Source organism: Carettochelys insculpta, chromosome 17 (genome assembly GCF_033958435.1).
Source record: "Carettochelys insculpta isolate YL-2023 chromosome 17, ASM3395843v1, whole genome shotgun sequence".
Lineage (NCBI taxonomy): Eukaryota > Metazoa > Chordata > Testudines > Carettochelyidae > Carettochelys > Carettochelys insculpta.
In genome coordinates this window covers 8,529,932-8,548,074 of record NC_134153.1, presented here as the reverse complement: position 1 = coordinate 8,548,074, position 18,143 = coordinate 8,529,932, and the positions used below count along the sequence as shown (strand labels likewise).

Sequence of the window (18,143 nt, the reverse complement as noted above, 5' to 3'; positions counted from 1 at the left end):
CACCCCAACACCCTGCCTCAGGTCACCTCAATTCGTGCCCCCTTTTCATCCAAACTCCTCAAACTCTACACCCTGTCCTGCACCCCAATCCCTTACCCAAGCTCTCTTCTGCACCCAAACTCCATCCCAGGCCTCACACCACTTCGACCGAAATGTGCAGCCGTTGGCCACTTTCCTAAAGCTTGGAGTGCCCATCCGTCTTGACTTCAGATACCAGCACAAATTCTGACTCTCTCGATGGCTTTGGGCAAGATGCTTCCACCTCATTTTATCTACCCATTCCAGGAAGGTATCATTACTTTCTTGCTTGCATAAAGACAGTTAGTTGCTGAAGGCCCAATTGTACCTCTCTCTATACACCCATAGAACAGGGTGTTTTGAATGGAGCAGCTTCTGGAGAATTAATCTATATTCTGAAGGCAGAACTCCTTATGCACTCCATTGCTCAGGAGGAATATAGTCTATCCATCTCATGAGGCCCAGCCTACTCCCTTCTGTGCACCAGCCCTCTTGGTGAAGAGGGAAAGAGTTTAAGAACAACTCCCCACTCTTTGGGGTACTGTTCACACCTAGGGAGAAGTGGCGCCTCCCTGAATACAGGGGCTACAAACCCCACCTGGCTGTTATAAGAGATCTTTCCTGTCTACCATCCCCACAGAAGTCCACATTAAGACCGAGAACAATTTGCCTTTACCACCCGTGAAGCACATTTGGGATGCAAAGTGATATTTAGCTCTGACTTTTTTCTATGACTGTTACTTTTTGCTGTTTTGACTGCAGTTTCCTGCTGGGGTTCTGCCAGGCACCTGCCATTTTTTACAGCGCTGGAAACAGGTTATAAGGAAAAAATCTTTCCCTCAAATCCCCAATTTTAACAAAATATAGACTAATGAAGGTCCCCACTGGGCCTTATTGTCCATGATTTGTTCATGTTCCATTTTATTTTCTGTTGTATCTTGGCTAAAACCTTGGGGGTTGGGGGGAGGCTCTTTCCCGGCTCACTTTTTGAACATGATTAATCCATTTATTATGCAGGTGACTAGGGCCCAACCAAGATGGGGGCCACATTGTGACAGGCATTGTCCTGAAGAGCTTACCAATAGGCAAAACAAAGACATTGGGTGCTGAGAGTAGAACACACAAACAGAGAGTGATGGGAATATGTTCCATGATTCTTGGAGACTAGGGTTAGGGAGGGGATTAGTAGATTGAAGGACAAAAGAGAGGAGAAGCACTGATGAGAGGGAAGTTGTGTGGTCAGAGCTGGAAAACAGCAGGTAAGAAGAGTGCATGAAGGAAGGGTTTGGTTTGCACAGCAAGAGGGAGGCAATTTTCCAGTCTGCCACTGGCAACCATCAGTCCCTGATACGTCTGCTTGGGCTCCTGCCTTGCCAGCCTCCACCTCTGACTTCAGTGCCTCAAAGTGGTGAGCAGAGGGCACACAGCACCTGATAAGCTCAGGCCCTCAGCAGTTGGTTGCATAATGTAACAGAGTCAGGGCAGCAGACCCCAGGTGGAAGGGAGCCCAGAACCCTGCCTGAGCTAGAGAAAAGACAGGAGGAGTTGATTAAGCTCCCAGGTGGAGGCAATAGGTTGTGGTACAGGTAATCAGTTAGCAAGGTTCAGCTGAGCTAAGTGACAGAAGGTTTAAAAGCAGGGAGACAAACAGAGCAAGAGGAGGGAGAGAAGGTAGAGGAGTAGGAGAGACACTGTGAGGGATGTAAAATTAGCAAGAGCATATCAGGAAGAGGGTGCCAACAGCAAGGCTGGGGAGGAAGGAGCAGTGGGCTCCCCTCCCCTCTACAAACCAGGCCAGCAGATCTGTTAGGGGAAGAGGGAAGGGGCCTGAGCCAAAGCGGAGGGGACACCTTGCCACAATAGGTACTAAAGGATCATACCCTAACATAGATTCTGTGCAAAAATGCCGATCCCTCCATGCCACTGCATTCATGTCAGAAGATTTCCACCAGAACTGTCAAATTTATAGTTTGACAAATCTAATGGTGTGTGTGCTGACAGGTATATTGCAAACTCCTGCTGAAAAGGTGTCTCTTGGGAATAAAACTGCCTTGGGTAGAAACACCTGATTGCTGATTTTTATTAGTAATAGTAATATGCATTGTTTGGATTGTGATAGCATCTCAGAGTTCCAGCCATGGACTAGGACCACTAGGTGATGTACAATCAGCACAAAAAGATGGATCCCACTTCCAAGAGCCAGATCTTCATTAGAAGTCATTTGATGATCATTAACACGATGGGACTCCTGGTAATTCTATGGCTTTATACAAATGGGATGCAAGTATATGCTATGAACTACTGCTACCATAGTATTCCTGCTGCTGGGTGATACTACAGTATTCCTGCTCATAGTATTCCTGCTACTGGATAGAAAAATGCTGTGGTTATTCCATTTAGATAAAACATACATATAAGTGTGGAGACAAATTTTGCTTGATGCAGAGTCTGAAATGGATAATGTGAGGTGTCCTTTGTTGTCTTCTCATGCATTATATCTCTTTTCTTTTATTTATACCCAGCTACTCCCCCATAGGTTGTAACCAATTTCTATTATTTCCATTTTCTTGCTCTACCACAAAAGTTAAAAGCCATGTTTATCCCTCTGGAATGTTATTGATTTGCACAATGGCACTTAAAAGCATTCTGGTGCTTTTAAAGGTAAAACAGTGTTAAACGTGCACAAAACCCCAAAAAAGTAGATATGTAGCGCTGTAAAGGCTAACAAAATGATTTATTCGGCGATGAGCTTTCATGGGTCTGTCCCATGAAAGCTCATCACCGAATAAATCATTTTGTTAGTCTTTAAAGTGCTAAACTTCTGCTGCTTTGTTTTGTTGGAGTGCAGACTAACATGGCTACCTCTCTGTTACCATGCACAAAATAAGTGTTTGGGTTTTATTTGTAGTAAAGAAGAGCACAACACTTGCTAAAAATAATGGAAATTTTTGTACCTTGCAGGTGCTGTTGTAATTGCCTTTGTGGTCTGCTGGCTTCCTTATCATGTACGCCGTCTCATGTTTTGCTATGTTCCATCAGATCACTGGACAGAGTGAGTCATTATTTTTGAGTAGAATGCAATTGTACTATGCCACTGCAGAAGTCTAAAGGCCAGGCTGTGGTCCCCTTTCTTCTGTTGAGCTCCACATTATACAATTACTAGCACCTTTGAAGTCAATAGGGAGTATGGTGATATTTAAGAAGGAGGAACCTGGCCCCAACATTTTTCAGGGAAATATGAACTAAAGGAGGTCTCAAAATTGTCTTCAGATTGAATTTTTTATTAGATTTTAACAGCTGGATCCCAATGACGGAAAAACATTAGCTTATCTTTGAATAGTATCTGATAATCTCATCTTGACAATCACCAGTTAAAAATTCCACCTGTTACTGGTACAGTGACCAGTTTTCACCTCTGCCACTCCCTAACAAATCCTTGATGGGACCAGTTTTTTATTTTAAGTGGATATTTGGTATGTATCTAAGACACAGTGATAATAGATGGAGCAGTTCATGCCAAAATACGATTTAGTTCCAAAACACTAAATTTTCCAGTTGCATCATTTCAACATAAGAATGCAACTTAGTGTTTGAAAAAGTAGATCATGCCAGACCAACCTGATCTTTCTTTGAGAAGATAACAAATTTTTTAAATAAAGGAAATATAGTAGGTCTAATCCACGTGGGCATCAATAAAGCATGGCACAGTTCCACAGGGGAAATTATTTGTTAAACTGGAGAATATGGGGAGTAATATGGCAAATGACAGGTGCATAAGGAATTGGTTAAAAGGGGGACCACAATTGTCCATACTGAAAAGTCAAATGTCAAGCTGGAGGGAGGCCACTGGTGGAATTCCTCAATGAATAGTCTTGGCACCAATCTCATTTAACATTTCCATTAATGAAGTTGGCAGAAAAAAAGGGAGTGAGTGAATAAGATTTGTGGATGACTCAAAATTGGAAGGTATTGCCAATATGGAGGTGGATTGGAATATATAAGATCTGGATGACCTTGAAAACTGAAGTAATAGACATTGGATAAAATTTAAAAATGCAAAGTCATGTACCTAGAATCATACAATACTACAACTGGAAGGGACTCCAAGAGGTCTTCAAGTCCAGTCCCATGAACTCACAGCAGGACCAAGCACCATCTAGATCATCCCTGACACATGTTTATCTTCCTTGATCTTAAATATCTCCAGCAATGAAGATTCCACAATCTCCCTAAGTAATTTATTCCATTGCTTAACCACCATGATAGCTAGGAAGTTTTTCCTAATGTCAGGCCTGCCTCTCACTTGCTACAATATAAGCCCATTGTTTCTTGTCCTATCCTCAGAGTTTACGGAATGTATTTTTCCCTCCTCCATGTATCAACCTTTTAGGTACTTTAAAGTTGTTATGTCCCCTTTCAAAATATTTAATTTGGAAAAGAGACAATCTTAATTCTTTAAATCATCCCTCATAAATCAAGTTTTCTAGAACACTAGTCATTTTTGTTGTTCTTCTCTCAACATTTTCCAAATCTTGAAATGTGGTGCGCAGAACTGGACACAATGCTCCAGTTGAGGCTTAATCAGCACAAGGACGAACAACAAGAATTTTTGCTATAAGGTGAGGATGTATTGTTTGGAAGTGACAGAGGAGAAAAAAGACCTGGATGGATTGCTCAATCACAGGATGACTAAGAGCTGACAATGTGATGTGGCTGCGCAAAAGCCATTAATGTCATCCTTAGACTCATCAAGTGAGGTATTTTCAGTAGAGATAGGGAAGTGTCATTACTGTTATACAAGGAGAACCCTTATCTGGAATACTGTGTGCAATTCTGATCTCCCACATTTGAGAAAGATGAATTTATGCAACACTAGGTGCAAAGAAGAGGTACCAGGCTATATCCACATGACACATTCAAAATAAGTTACACAATTTGCACTATGCAAATTGCATAGCTTATTTCGAGTCAATTATGAAATAGGCTATTTCAGCCTGTGGCACTATCTAAACAGCACCACATGTCAAAATAAAGCACTATTTTGAGGCATCCCTTACTCCTCCTATGATGAAGTGTACAGGGATGTCAAAATACCATGCCCATTGCTTTGAAAAATATTTTAAAATGATGGGAGCATTGCATTGATGTGGGGCACCATGTAGACATAGCCCTAGAGAACCTATCATATGAGAGGAGACTCAATGAGCTTAGCTAGTTTAGCCTAACAAAATGAAGGCTATGGGAAGCTAGAATAGCTCTCTATAAATATTCTGGAGGGATAAGAAGCCAGAAGGGAGAAGAGTAATTCAAGAGTCACTGTTGGCACAAGAACAAAAGGATGTAAATTGGCCATCCATAAATTTACACTTGACGTTAGACAAAGGTTTCTAACCACCAGAGGAATAAAGTTCTGGAAGAACCTTTCAAGAGAAGTAAAGAGGGCAAAAACATTGTTTTAAGACTGAGCTTGATAAGTTTATGGAAGGATGGTGAGCCACAGGTCATTGTGGGAAATCTGTGACTGCCATTAGCACTAGAGAGGGAGAACTGTAAGTTACTGTAAAGAATTCTTTCCCAGGTATCCAACTGCTGGGTCTTGCTCACATGATCAGGGTCTAAAGGAATCCCATATTTGGTATTGGGAAGGAATTTTTCCCCAGGTCAGACTGGAAGAAATCCTGGTGTTTCTTCACCTTCCTCTACAGCTTGGGGCAAGAACCACTGGCTGGTCAGAACGAGAGTAAATTCTGGATTCTCTGTGACTTCAGATCTTTAATTGACTGAGAACTTCATGACTCATCCAAAGTTTATGCTTTTACTATAGAAGTAGGTGTGGGGGGCACGTTCTGTATCCTGTAGTTGGGGGAGCCAATAGACTTGCTGAGCCCTGGGGCAAGGGAGGTGGCTCTGCTCTCCGGGAAGGGGCAGGGCCAGGACCAACCATCTCTCAGTGTCACCCCAGAATATAGGTCCCTGGGCTCTGGCAGCAAGTTAAGGGTCATGGGCAGTGGCCAGCGTGCAGGAGGTCAGACTGAATGAGCAAGATGGTCCCTTCTGGCCTTACAGTCAACAGTGTATTGTAAGAGTATAGTAGATTATTTATTAAGGTGAGTGGTAAAAGACCAGAATTAACATAGAGGGGTTATCATTGATTTACAGGGGCCACAGGCCAGGCTTCAGACAGCTAAAGTGGACAATTCATACGCATGTATTGACATTGCTCACATAAAAGATGAAAACAGCACATGTAAATACATCCTATTAACTATATTCACTTGCAACTATCCAACTTTTCGCATATTCATGGCAAGTGCACATACAAATAAGGTACATAATAGACAATACATTTTGCACATGCAGTTTCATGTCTGAACTTCCTGAAAATTTAGCCTCAGATTCCTTGAGGCAGAGATGGCCAGAGATACATTCAGTGACAAATCTAACCATTACTCAGGTAATTCTTGTACAATATTATATCCTTTCTTTTCTAAAAATACTTCTGTTTCCTGCACAGAATGAGATAGATGTGGAGTGAAGGAAACTTCTACAATGCTAAAATGCAGCTAAACTAAGAGTTTATTAAAATTTCATAAATTCCAAACTCAAGAAGCAGTGGTTTACAGTAGAACAGTCCACCGGAACAAAGTATATATCCTGCCTTGGAAGGAACCAGGCTTTACATGTAATTGTGAAGACAGACTTCTGGGCATGCATTGAAGCAAACCATTATGTCTTGTTTACTCTACTATAAGAAAAGCACTTAAAGCAGCAAGCAGTTACGTAACAATAACATTTGCACTGAGACAGTGTTGTCAGCAATTCACAAAGAGTGATGTCTTGCATTTGCATTTTAATATTTTCAAAAGCCATGATTAATTTTCAGAAGGTTCTGAAATCATGGCTACATTATGAAGGGGGAGCTATTTATATTGCTGGTTAATTAATTGCTGATAATGTTTGAGCATAAAATTAAGAAATGTATATCTTGTTCTTTTGCATTAACATTTCATAGCTACAGATCCAGGATGCATTTGGAATGATTGGAATGGGGCTGCCAGTTCTTAACACACAGGCCATGTCTACACTAGCAAGTTTTTTCTAAATAGTTTTTGAAAGAAGTGGCTCTTTCAAAACACCTAGGGGAGCGTCTGTACCCACAACGCGTTCTTTTGAGACGAAACTGAAGGAAAGCAGCAGTCCTTTCGAGAGCGCTCTTCCACTCCCTTTACAAAGGGAATCTTAACATCAAGTATGACCCTAAGCAGCATCCTTGTTTTTAGAGACTATGGCTGTGTCTACACTTGCCCCCAACTTCGAAGGGAGCGTAGTAATCAGGGCCACAGGAGCTTACTAATGAAGTGCTGCGGTGAATATGCAGCACTTCATTAGGCTAATTTTCCCCTTACAGCAACTTGGAAGCTGGCTTGCATGTCGCCGTGGGCGTTCTGAAGTGCCCGTGCTACTTTGAAGTCCCTTTACTCCTCAAAATTTTTGAACTTCAAAATACCCACAGCTACACACATGCCTACACTTCGAACTTTGCCACTTCAAAGTTGCCGTGGGGGAAAATTAGCCTGATGAAGTTCTGGTAATTCACCACAGTATTTCATTAGTAATCTCTCATGTCCCTGAGTACCAGGCACCCTTTGAAGTTGAGGCAAGTGTAGACACAGCCCAGGGGTTTTGCAAAAGAGACCTGTTTGTGGGTACTCACCTTAGAACAGGCCTCTTTGTAATGTCTGAAGTTGGGCAACCAAAAATTAAGGCGCCTAAAATCTCAAGTCACTGAAACCTTAGTGAACAGGAACCAAGGAAGATTTTCTGTATGGGGGCATCAGCAATCTCTTACATTTCTGTAGGGATAAACCACAGTAAAGAATCTGTTAAAGTGAGCCCAGAGGACTGAATAGATCAAAGTTAACACTTGTCTTTCTTTAAGAACTTTTAGAAAGGAAGTGCTTGAAAGGGTGCTTACTTTCACAGCACTTCCTTTGGCCAGAACAAAGGAGACCAGCACAGCAGGCTACTAGAATTTCACATTTTCTTTGTAATTTTTGGCACCATCGGTAACTAAGTGACAAGTTCTTTCAGTTCGGGAGATGTGCACTTTCCCACACAACTGCACCTCTGGCTGCGTTGAGCTGCTACCATATCCTAGCAATCTGTGGCCATTAAATCAGAGATGCTGATGTGGGTTCTGCAATAGACTGTGCTCTTCTGTGAAGTTCTGTGCAGCTTAACCCTTCAAAACTTTTTGCACAGGAAAAATACCTTTCAACTGGGATTCATGCTACAGTATCATGTTGACAGCCTTAGAATGGTGCACAACTTCCCATGTCACTAAAAATAACCATCCTGACTTTACAAAGCTTGGAATATACCTATGGCAGCTCTCAAAAGCAATTTGAGAGAACAGTTGCAGTATGAGGGACACAGGTCTTCAGTCTGTAAACACTTCTGTGCTTTTTACCTCTGCAGTGTTTGCACATCACATGAAAATCAACATCATCAAGTTGATGAGTTCCCAGCCATTGTCTTGAACCTACATACCTATAAGCAATGGAAGGGGAACAGGATGGAACGTCTGTGTGGGTTATAGTAAGATCTAGTTGAAAAGCAGGTGGACAATTTCACTATGAAGTTTGGTGAGATAATATCTTTTAATGACTCAATGTCTGTTGCAGAAAGTAACAAGCTTTCAACCTGCACAGAGCTCTTATTCAGGTGTCTCTTCCATCAGTAGAATTTGCTACGTCAAAAGATATAACCTGATCTTTCCTATTCTGGGAACAATACAGCTACAACTGCAAACCTAAGTGTTTTCAAAGTCATCAGTGAAAACTTTGGATAGGTGAGAGATGGTGTTCTGCTAAGTAAAAGTGAAAATAATTTCTTTAAAAATAAATCAGTAAAGATATTGATGAGAAATGCTGAAAAAGTAGCAAAAAAATAAAAAAACTGTCAGTTTTTCAGCAAGAAGCTTCATTTTCAGAAAAAAGACCCATTTTTAAAACATGAACAACAAATTTTGCAAATAATATTGACCAAAACTATATGTTATTACCATTACACAAGCTCCTCATCAGATAGCACTGTTGTTCCCAATGGCCACATCCAACACACCTTAAAGTCAATAGCCATTTTATTGACCTTAATAGGTTTTGAATCATGCACTTTATGTACAACTTTGTTTTAACAGAGGTGGAGAGGAAACACCATATATTTTGTGCACATACATTTTGGGAACCAGCCCTTCCCCCCTGTCTCCCCACCGCCCCCCCCAAAAAAAAAAAGAAAGAAAACAACTTCAAGGAAAATGTTGAGATTTTCAAAGGAAAACGAAAGATGTTCTGTTTTTCAAAATCTGAAAACAACCAAAACCAGAATATTTTCTAGTATTTGAAAACTGAAAACAACCAAAAGGCAAACATTTTTCCAATTCTGAAAACTGAAAAATGTGGAGCCTTTCACTGAAAATCTGGACATCTTCTAATAATACACAAAAATGTGCCTTTCCACAAAAGTCCAATTTTTTAACCAAAAAACCCTGGAGTCTGACAAACTTCAACCAGCTCTATTTTGTAACCCTCTTACTCTCTTTAGTACCTTTCACGTCTACAATTCACTGAAAAATCCTGTTATTGTCACCCATACATACTTACTCTGCCACAGAGACCGATTCAGTAAGTCAATGCTGTTCTCATTGGGAAGGTGGCAGCATATGTTATGTTTCAGCTCTGCCATGGATACTGCAGGGGATGCAGCCCCACTTATAAGGCTTTTTTGGGACACATGGCCATATTTGTGCATCAGTAGGGCAACATTTTAGTTTAGCCCTTTTAATTTCAAGTTTGTCTATAGATGCAGCAAATACGACTGTGATATAAAAATCACATGGTTTGAGGTTTAAACCAGTTTCAGAGTATTTGGGGACTAAACTGAGAGGTTTGTGAGGAGGTGATTATTCGACACCTATCTAATAATAGGGGTTTTGGATGGGAGGAGTCAGGCCTGCCAGCCGGGGGCGTGGCAAAGAGGGCAGTTGCACAGGAGCCCAGGATTTCAAAGGGGTTGTAGCTCTGGGCCCCTTTGAAATGCCATGGCAGTGCTGTACCACGTGATTCTGATGGGGTCGGGGAGATGCAGCACCACCATCTGAGCAATGATAAGGGCTAACTGCCCTAGGCCCTGCCCCTTCTGCCCTTGGCTCCACCCCTTTCAAAGCAGGAAGCCAGACCCCCCTCCCACCTTGTCGTTGGTGGCTGTTGGAGGGTTAAGGTTCCTATGAAATATCTGGTGCTGGCCGCTGTTGTAGTGGATGTACCACAGATCATATCTAGTATGGCAAACCTGTGTTTCTAAGGAGTCCAGCCATTGAAAATTGAGCTCCCATTTTCTCCAGCCTTGGAATTGTAAGTTATTCACACTTTCCTCTCTCTCTTTGTTCTGTTCCATCAGGTTCCTCTATAACTTCTACCACTACTTCTACATGTTGACAAATGTCCTCTTCTATGTCAGTTCTGCTATCAACCCCATCCTCTACAACCTGGTGTCTGCAAACTTCCGCCAAATCTTCCTCTCCACACTTATGTTCCTATGCCTGCCATGGAGGAAGAAGAAAAAGAGACCCAACTTCACCAGGAAGTCCAACAGTATCTCTAGCAACCATACGTTTTCCAGTCAAGTCACAAGGGAAACTACATACTGAGACCCAAGAGAAGCCAAAGGAAGGGAGAACATGTTTCAGTGTGGATTTAGGATGTGAGAGAGACCTCTGGGACCTTCATGCATGGTCTCTAAATTCACCATAGCAAGAATGTGTTTAACAGAGTCCTTTTTGTTGGAACAAATAGGCTTCCTTCAGCCAGTAACTTTGGGGTTAATTTAAAGCATTGGCCTTGTCTCTTGTGAATAATGTCTACGCATTTTGTAACTTCAGTCTGGCATAGATTCAGATGCAGTGTTATCTGGGAAGGCACAGCACTTCTTCAGCCTATAAGTGTCAAGCTTAGGCAACTCATATTGTGCTTCATCCTTTTCTCCATTCAGATATGCCATGCTAAAGTCTATGAGCTCAATTTAACTTCTCTTCTTGGCACTGAGCTGAGACATTAATGAGGAGCAAGCCACTTTGGAGAGAGAGATGATGTTTTCTGAGGGCTGGAGTAATAATCTGAGAGGTTTTAAAAGAAAGAGGAATGGAAGTAATGGTCTCAGAAGGGAATAGTGCACTCAGGGAGTAAGGCACTTATTTACAGAACTCGTTCTGAAATCTGATTAATTAGACCAGGCTGCTCTGGAAAGCCAATTTAGTGTCCCTAAATTAAATACTGAAATAACAATAATGCCTTACCTAGATTAGAATGACAACAAGGGTCTTCTTGGAGAAAACCGGTCTGTGCTCCTAGGGGGCAAGGAACATCTATTGGTTAGGTGTATGTGTAGTGCCTAGTATGATGGGGCCTCAGTTCCTACTAGGTCCTTTCAGCAAAGTCCAGGCCTGGCTTTAAGGCGAGGTGAGCAAGGCAGTTGCCTTGGGTCTTATACCTTCAGGACCTGGTGCTTCAGTTGAAAATAGCATCCACCAGCCCACTGGCCGTGCCCCACTATCAGCAGGCTGTCTTGGGCCCCACCCACCGCCAGCTCTGACAAAAATAAATAACATTGTAAATAATAATAATAATAATGACAAAGTTGTGAATGCTTAAATCGAGGCAAATCGAATTGTGAAAAATAAACAAGAGGCAACCTTACCTTTGCTTCTTAGCCAAATCCCATTTTTACCACTTGAAATAGGTAAAAAGTCGAGCCATATCAAGAGGTGGGCAAATGCCTGCACTGTGATGAGTGAGGTTAGTAATGGATGAAGAAGGGACAAAGAACAGCATATCCTGAATTTTGTGCAGAACAGATCGTTGATTTCTTTGACATTCTTTTTCCATTATTTCTCAATCTGCATAATTTCTTTTTGATTAGAGCATTTTCTGATATCCCTAAAGGTAAGCTCATGTGTGATGTACAAGGATCACAGAGAAACTCTAGAAGAGTTTTCTTATTGTATGAACTTAATAAGCCATATTTCCTGTCATTTTTAACTGGTGTCTTTACCAATCTCTAGGCACAAGCAACACAACTGAAGAATTAACGGAAAACAAGATAGCCTCCCAGTTTCAAAACCTGGTCCCTGCCTGATAGACTAGAGGGGGCAGCAGAAAAAACTGTTGGGTCTGAATAGTCTACTGTAAAAGGATGGTTTGCCTTTTAAGGGCTGGAGCTAGCCAATGTTGATTACAGACTGAGGAATACATGGGGAATATGATGCAGGCAGTTTCAAACACTATAGAGAGCACCAAGAGGATGCAATGACGTAGAAAGAGCACTGGTAGGGCAGGGAATGGTAGTGAATGGAAAATCTCTAAGAAAAACTGTGAAACTAAGAAAGCTGTGACAGAGAGAAAAGGCCATAATCCTGAGGCTACTGGTGGGATCCCTGGCTGAAAGAAGGGTTTGAGCCTCAAAGCCAGAGCCGGGAAGCTGAGGTTCAGTTAGGCAAAGTCTGGGAGGATGGGCTTAGCTCCTACTGGAGATCCTGATTAGGAGCATGTGACTACATGATGTTGAGACCAGGAGGTCAAAGGTGTGAAGACTCAATAAATGGGACCCCTGGAGGGGAATGTTGTAATGACCTGTGGTTGGTGAGCTCTTAAGAGGCCCTGGATAGGAGAGAAATTGGTAGTCAGGCACCACTGAGTGAGGTCTAGCCACAAAGAGCTGCACAGGAGGTGGCTGGTCTTGTTGCAGTCCAACAGAAGGGGCATACATACAAATTGTTATAGGGTATAAATCCTCTGTGTTAAATGAGTGCTTAATATAGAAAGTTCAGCCTAGCTGGGAGCAGCTAATCTGTATTGAACCCTGGCTGCACACAGACAGCAAACCTAAGCGATAGTCAGATGAAAAGCAGGACCTGGAGCAGAGCTAACTCTAGATTTTGAATTACAAATCTTTTATTCTAAAGGGCTGTGTTACTTTAGGGATTGAATAAATGTTCCCATTTCTACCAGACAATCATGTAATGCAATACAAGACACCAAAAACACAGACCCCATATAATATAACAAGCTAAAAGAGTATCTCTGGTATCATACCAGTGAGCAGAGTGAAATGGAAATTTTTGTGGTTTTAGCTTCATTTGACTCTGCCAAAATGTAAGCTCTGCTCTGTGTTCTTTTATTTTATTCCCAGGGTAATCCCAGAAGCAGTACAAGAATTACTTTTGAATTATCATCTTAAACTGTTTACATACAGTGCACTTCTATCTAGTTATAAAAACAGTTTATTAAATTTACCTAGAAAAATCAAAAGGTAGGATGATTTCACTTTACATGAATGTTTCATTTATAAACAGATTATGAATAATCAACAAATATTATAACATGTTTACAGACCTGAGCAGTATGTGCTATACATCAGTAGAAGGCATCAGAGATGTTTATAAACCAAAGTGATAAGCAACCTATTCCTCTTTTGGATTCTGTAATAATATTTAGTAATCAACCAGCCATTTCTTAAAATGTCCATTCATTGTTCTTTAACCCTTTATTATCTATTTGCACATGTAACATGAATATAAAGTGTCACCATCATAGGTAAAGAAAAATTATGAAAGTTCAAAAAAATATTGAGATACTTGAAGAAACATTCTATTATAATGCTTAGTTTTTTTAAAAAAATTAGATTTTCAAAAACAGTTAAAGCAAAACAGGGCCAGTTCACGTAAAAAAAAAGAAAGAAAATCAACTCATTGGCTTTGAGATATATAGGGACTTTCAAAGGAAGCTGGGTGCTCATCTTCCCAAGGTACTTTTGAAAATTTTACCCCGCATAATTAATCTTTACAGCATTTCTGTGTGCAGCTTCAAACAAGTTTTCATTTAAATCATTGTTTTCAAGCCTTTCATCTGAAGAAGTGGATTTTGCCCACAAAAGCTCATCACTAGGGGCATATCTAAACTTCCAGGAAGATCAACCCGGTCAAGGTTGATTTTCCGGAGTTTGATTTTGCATTTCTGGTAGAGATGTGCAAAATCAGTCTGTCTGGGGTCAGCAGTTGACCCCTGTGCTCCTCGCTATTGTGAGGGGTAAGGGAGGTCGATGGGAGAAATGCTCCTGTCAACCTCCCTCAGTGAAGACAATCAGGTAAGTGGATTTCAGTATGTCTATTCTAGTTATGCAATTACTGTAAGTAGACTTGCACATCTAAAATCAACCGTACTACCTAGTATAGACCTGGTCTAGGAAAGACCTTTAAGGATTCTGAGTTTGGACAGACTAACCTTGCAGAGATTTGAAAAAAAAAAAAAAGTGATCTTGCCCAATTTTTGTTCCTGCATTTGAAAACAGAGACGGGACTAAATCAAAAGCCCTGATGAGTAATTGCAGCCCAAGTCTTTCTTCAGCTGACCATATCCAGTTTGGAACATGATTTCAGGTCCCTCAGTTCTATGGAAACTCATGGGAGTGAGCAGGCAGTTTCGAACACTCATGTTAAGGCAACCATGCATTCTTCTAGCTGGAGAGATGTTCTCACTGTGTATTAAAGAGAGAACACTGGATGGCACAAGAAAATGGTGCAACCTGTATGGGACAGGCAAATGAACTTTATTAGAACTTTTCTGTTTCCCTTTCTGCTCCTTTTTAACTACAGCTGAGGCTAACCTAAGATTTGGGGATGAACTGAACTCTACAACTGACAAAGATGAAATGGGTTTGACATGGGGCACAGTTAATCAACTCATCCTTATTTTTGTATCATATTATTTGTAATACTTGTTTACTTCTAAATTATATATAAGAGCAGATGAGAGAGCACATCTGAGATGCTGGATCTATGAGTTTCCTACTAGCAATGGACAACGCTCATTTCTATTCAAAGAAGCCTTAAAACCCAAAGACCTGAAATGTCAGCTTAGATTCAAAGTGACTCAAGTCTAATGAGACTCCACCAGGCAACCTCTTTAAATGTAATTTTAAGGTTTCTTTTATCTTCACAGTGTTCTTAACAGCATCGTCCATTTTGTCAGTGTGTAAAATCACATTTCCAGTGTCATTCTGCTAGTCAGAAATATCCCTTCGATAGGACTTTATCACCAAAGATCCAGCACTCATCAATATTTTAATGCTCTGCTGATCTTGTCTTTTTGTAAGGTTCATGAGATTTCGCTTCAATGACTTCGCCCTTTGAAAACCTGAACAAAACAGAAGCATCATCTAGGCGGGGTTAGAAAATTGGACCTTTTCACTTATAGCATCAAACGTATAACAAAACACAAAAGAAAGGTATGTTACTGCTGCAGGCGATTTGTGTTACAGATTTATATTGAAGGTCCTTCAGCTTGGCTGATTACCAGAGCGTACACCCTTCGTGAAAAGATGACACATTCATACAGCATGACAGCGCAGAGTTTGTATGTGCAATGATTTGAATATTATTTTGCTGATTATGGAATTGTATGGTAATTCTGTTAGAAAAAAATTGTGTTGCTTAAAATTATTTCCCTTTATGAAACTGCAGCTGCACAAGTTTGTCTGTCTTAGTCTGGATGTTTTTTTAGCAGCTAAATGACAAATCCAAAAATATCATTATGATATCCCGGCTTTGTGCTCAAGAATCCCGTAAGATGAGCAACTTGACATGTTGTACTTGTGGTGAAAATACAAAAGTGCATTGTTTTAAAATGAGAATTTGTATGCGCTTTATTTTATGTGGCCTGTCATGTGTCAGAAACAATGAATGTTAAGAGCATGTCAGAATCTCATTTCTAACAGATACTCTGGCAAAGGGAAGGGAGTGGGGTGTGAAATCCCCTTATGTAGCAATCTAAAATGTTATTTAAATGTAACATGCTATTATTTATATTGTATTTTATGACCAAACTTGTAATGAAAAGGATACTTTCTGATATTAACCTTTGTATTGTATGGTGATCTTTTGTTTTGGTTTTTTTAATTCATTGATCTTAAAAAATAAATAATCAAATTTAAGATTTTGAAGGCTCATGTTTAACTGGCAGATCTGGGTTAATGACAAACCTTGCTTAGGGGTTAGAGGACCATTCAGCTCTGGTCTAGGCATGTGAAATTCAATTAATTTTCAACCCAACATAGCAGTTTGGCCAGACATCAGTCCCAGGCAAAACAGTGGAACTGCTGGTATAAGACTTTATTCATAAAGGCTGCTTCTACACATGCTCTTTCTTCTGAGCCACGTGTCTACATGTTTATTCTGGAGTCTGGAAGAGCTTCTTCTGGACTCAGAATCATATGGCCATATGCTATTGAGATGCAGGAAATTTACATCCACACCTCATTAGCATCTTCCGGGCTGCTCATTATCATGCCCCTTCTGGAAGAAGGGGCATGTGCAGAAGCAGCTAAGGAGTTAAAGGAAGCTAACATAATTATATTCATCAATATGGATTTATGGAAAATAGATCTCCTCAAGCTAAATTGATATCTCATTCTGATGAGATTATCAATTAGGTTGATGAAGGTAATAGTGTTGACACAATACGCTTAGGCTTCTTTAAGGAGTTTGACTTACTACCACACAACAGTGTGATTAAAATCTGGAATGATACACTTATATACAGTAAACTCATATCTGGCAACCCAGGATGGAGAGGTTGCCAGATATTCAAATAATCGGGATAATAGAGAGGTATTCCTACTAATGCAGAACATTGAAGAAAAATAAGACTAGATGTTAAGAAATAAAGTGCATGCAGAGTACTTTATTTATCAACAGCAGTATTGTACACTGTAAACTTATACTGCATTTGCTGTATTTATTTGTGTTTACTTTCACCGTACTGTACTTATGGAAAATGTAGCTCAAATTTACGCATGGTTAAAATGCCAGTTATTTGGGAGTTCTGAATGATAGAATGCCAGACAGGAAAGAGTTTAGCATATGATGTGGATTTAAAAACTGGTTAAATGACAGGACTAAGAATGTAATTGTAAACAGGGAAACTTCATTAAACAGGTATGTTTCCAGAAGGGACTCCAGGCCTGCCGATAGCAGGTGACAAATAGGACAGTTGCCCCAGGGCCCAGCCTTTCAATGGGGCCTGCAGCTCCAGCCCCCTTTGAAGTGCCAATAGAACTATTCCACACAGCTATGAGGGCCACAGCTGAGGCTGACTGATGGTGCTAAGGGTGACAGCTGTTGGCCCTGCATCTTCCAGGGGCATGGATCTGGGCCCCCAACCCACTTTGTCTGGGGCCCACAGTGGCTGTTGGCCCTATAGGGAGCCCCATAGGATGTATCCCTCTATTGTTAACATTTTTATTAAAGAACTTAAAAATCCCCTTAAATAATTACTGATTATGATAGCAAATGATGAAAATAAAGGAGTGGAGGAGTAATAATAAGAAGTGGACAGGTCACTAACCATGAGTTCCCTTAGTAGTGCTATGGCCAAAAGGACTGATATGATTCTAGGCTGTATAAATAGCCATGGGGATGTTATATTATCCCTGTGTTTGGCACTGATGCACCACTGCTGGCATAGCGCATCCAGTTCTGGAGCCCACAATTCAAGAAGAACTTATTAAATTGGAGAGGATTCAGAGAACAACTAACGAATTGGAAAACCTCCCTCACAGTGACAGAGAAGCTTAAAGAGTGATCTGATTGCGAGGTATAAGTACCTACATGAAGAATACCATTCAGTAAGTCTGTGCCTACACTAGGAACTCACTTCAATGTTAACTTTGAAGTTAGGCACTACTCCGAAGTAGCCAGCAGAGAGTCTACACACATTTTCCCTTCTTTCAAAGCTGACTTCAAAGTAGTGAACCCAGCTTCCAAGTCCTTACTCCATTCCCAGGAGTTAACTTCGAAGTAGGGTGTGTGTAGACGCTCAGCTTTGACGTCTGTTTCTTCAAAGTTGTCCGTCGAAGTAAGCAACTTCAAAGTTATTTTTGTAGTGTAGGCACAGCCTAATAGGCTTTTCAGTCTAGTGGACAAAGGTATTATCAAACCAAATTACTGGCAATGAGAATCAGACAAATTCAGATTAGAAATAACTGGCAGATTTCTAACTGTGAGAGTAATTTAT

At 40.7% G+C, this 18,143-nt stretch overlaps 1 protein-coding gene across 1 annotated transcript in view; it reads left to right on the top strand.

Annotated features, from left to right (window-relative positions):
• Positions 1–10,726, top strand: part of NTSR1 (neurotensin receptor 1) — a 118,448-nt gene extending 107,722 nt beyond the window's left edge. Inside the window, exons 3-4 of the mRNA XM_075011969.1 lie at positions 2,980–3,070; positions 10,477–10,726. Coding sequence (XP_074868070.1) covers positions 2,980–3,070; positions 10,477–10,726 — 341 coding nt within the window. The remainder of the gene's footprint in view (positions 1–2,979; positions 3,071–10,476) is intronic.
• The last annotated feature ends 7,417 nt before the right edge of the window (positions 10,727–18,143 follow it).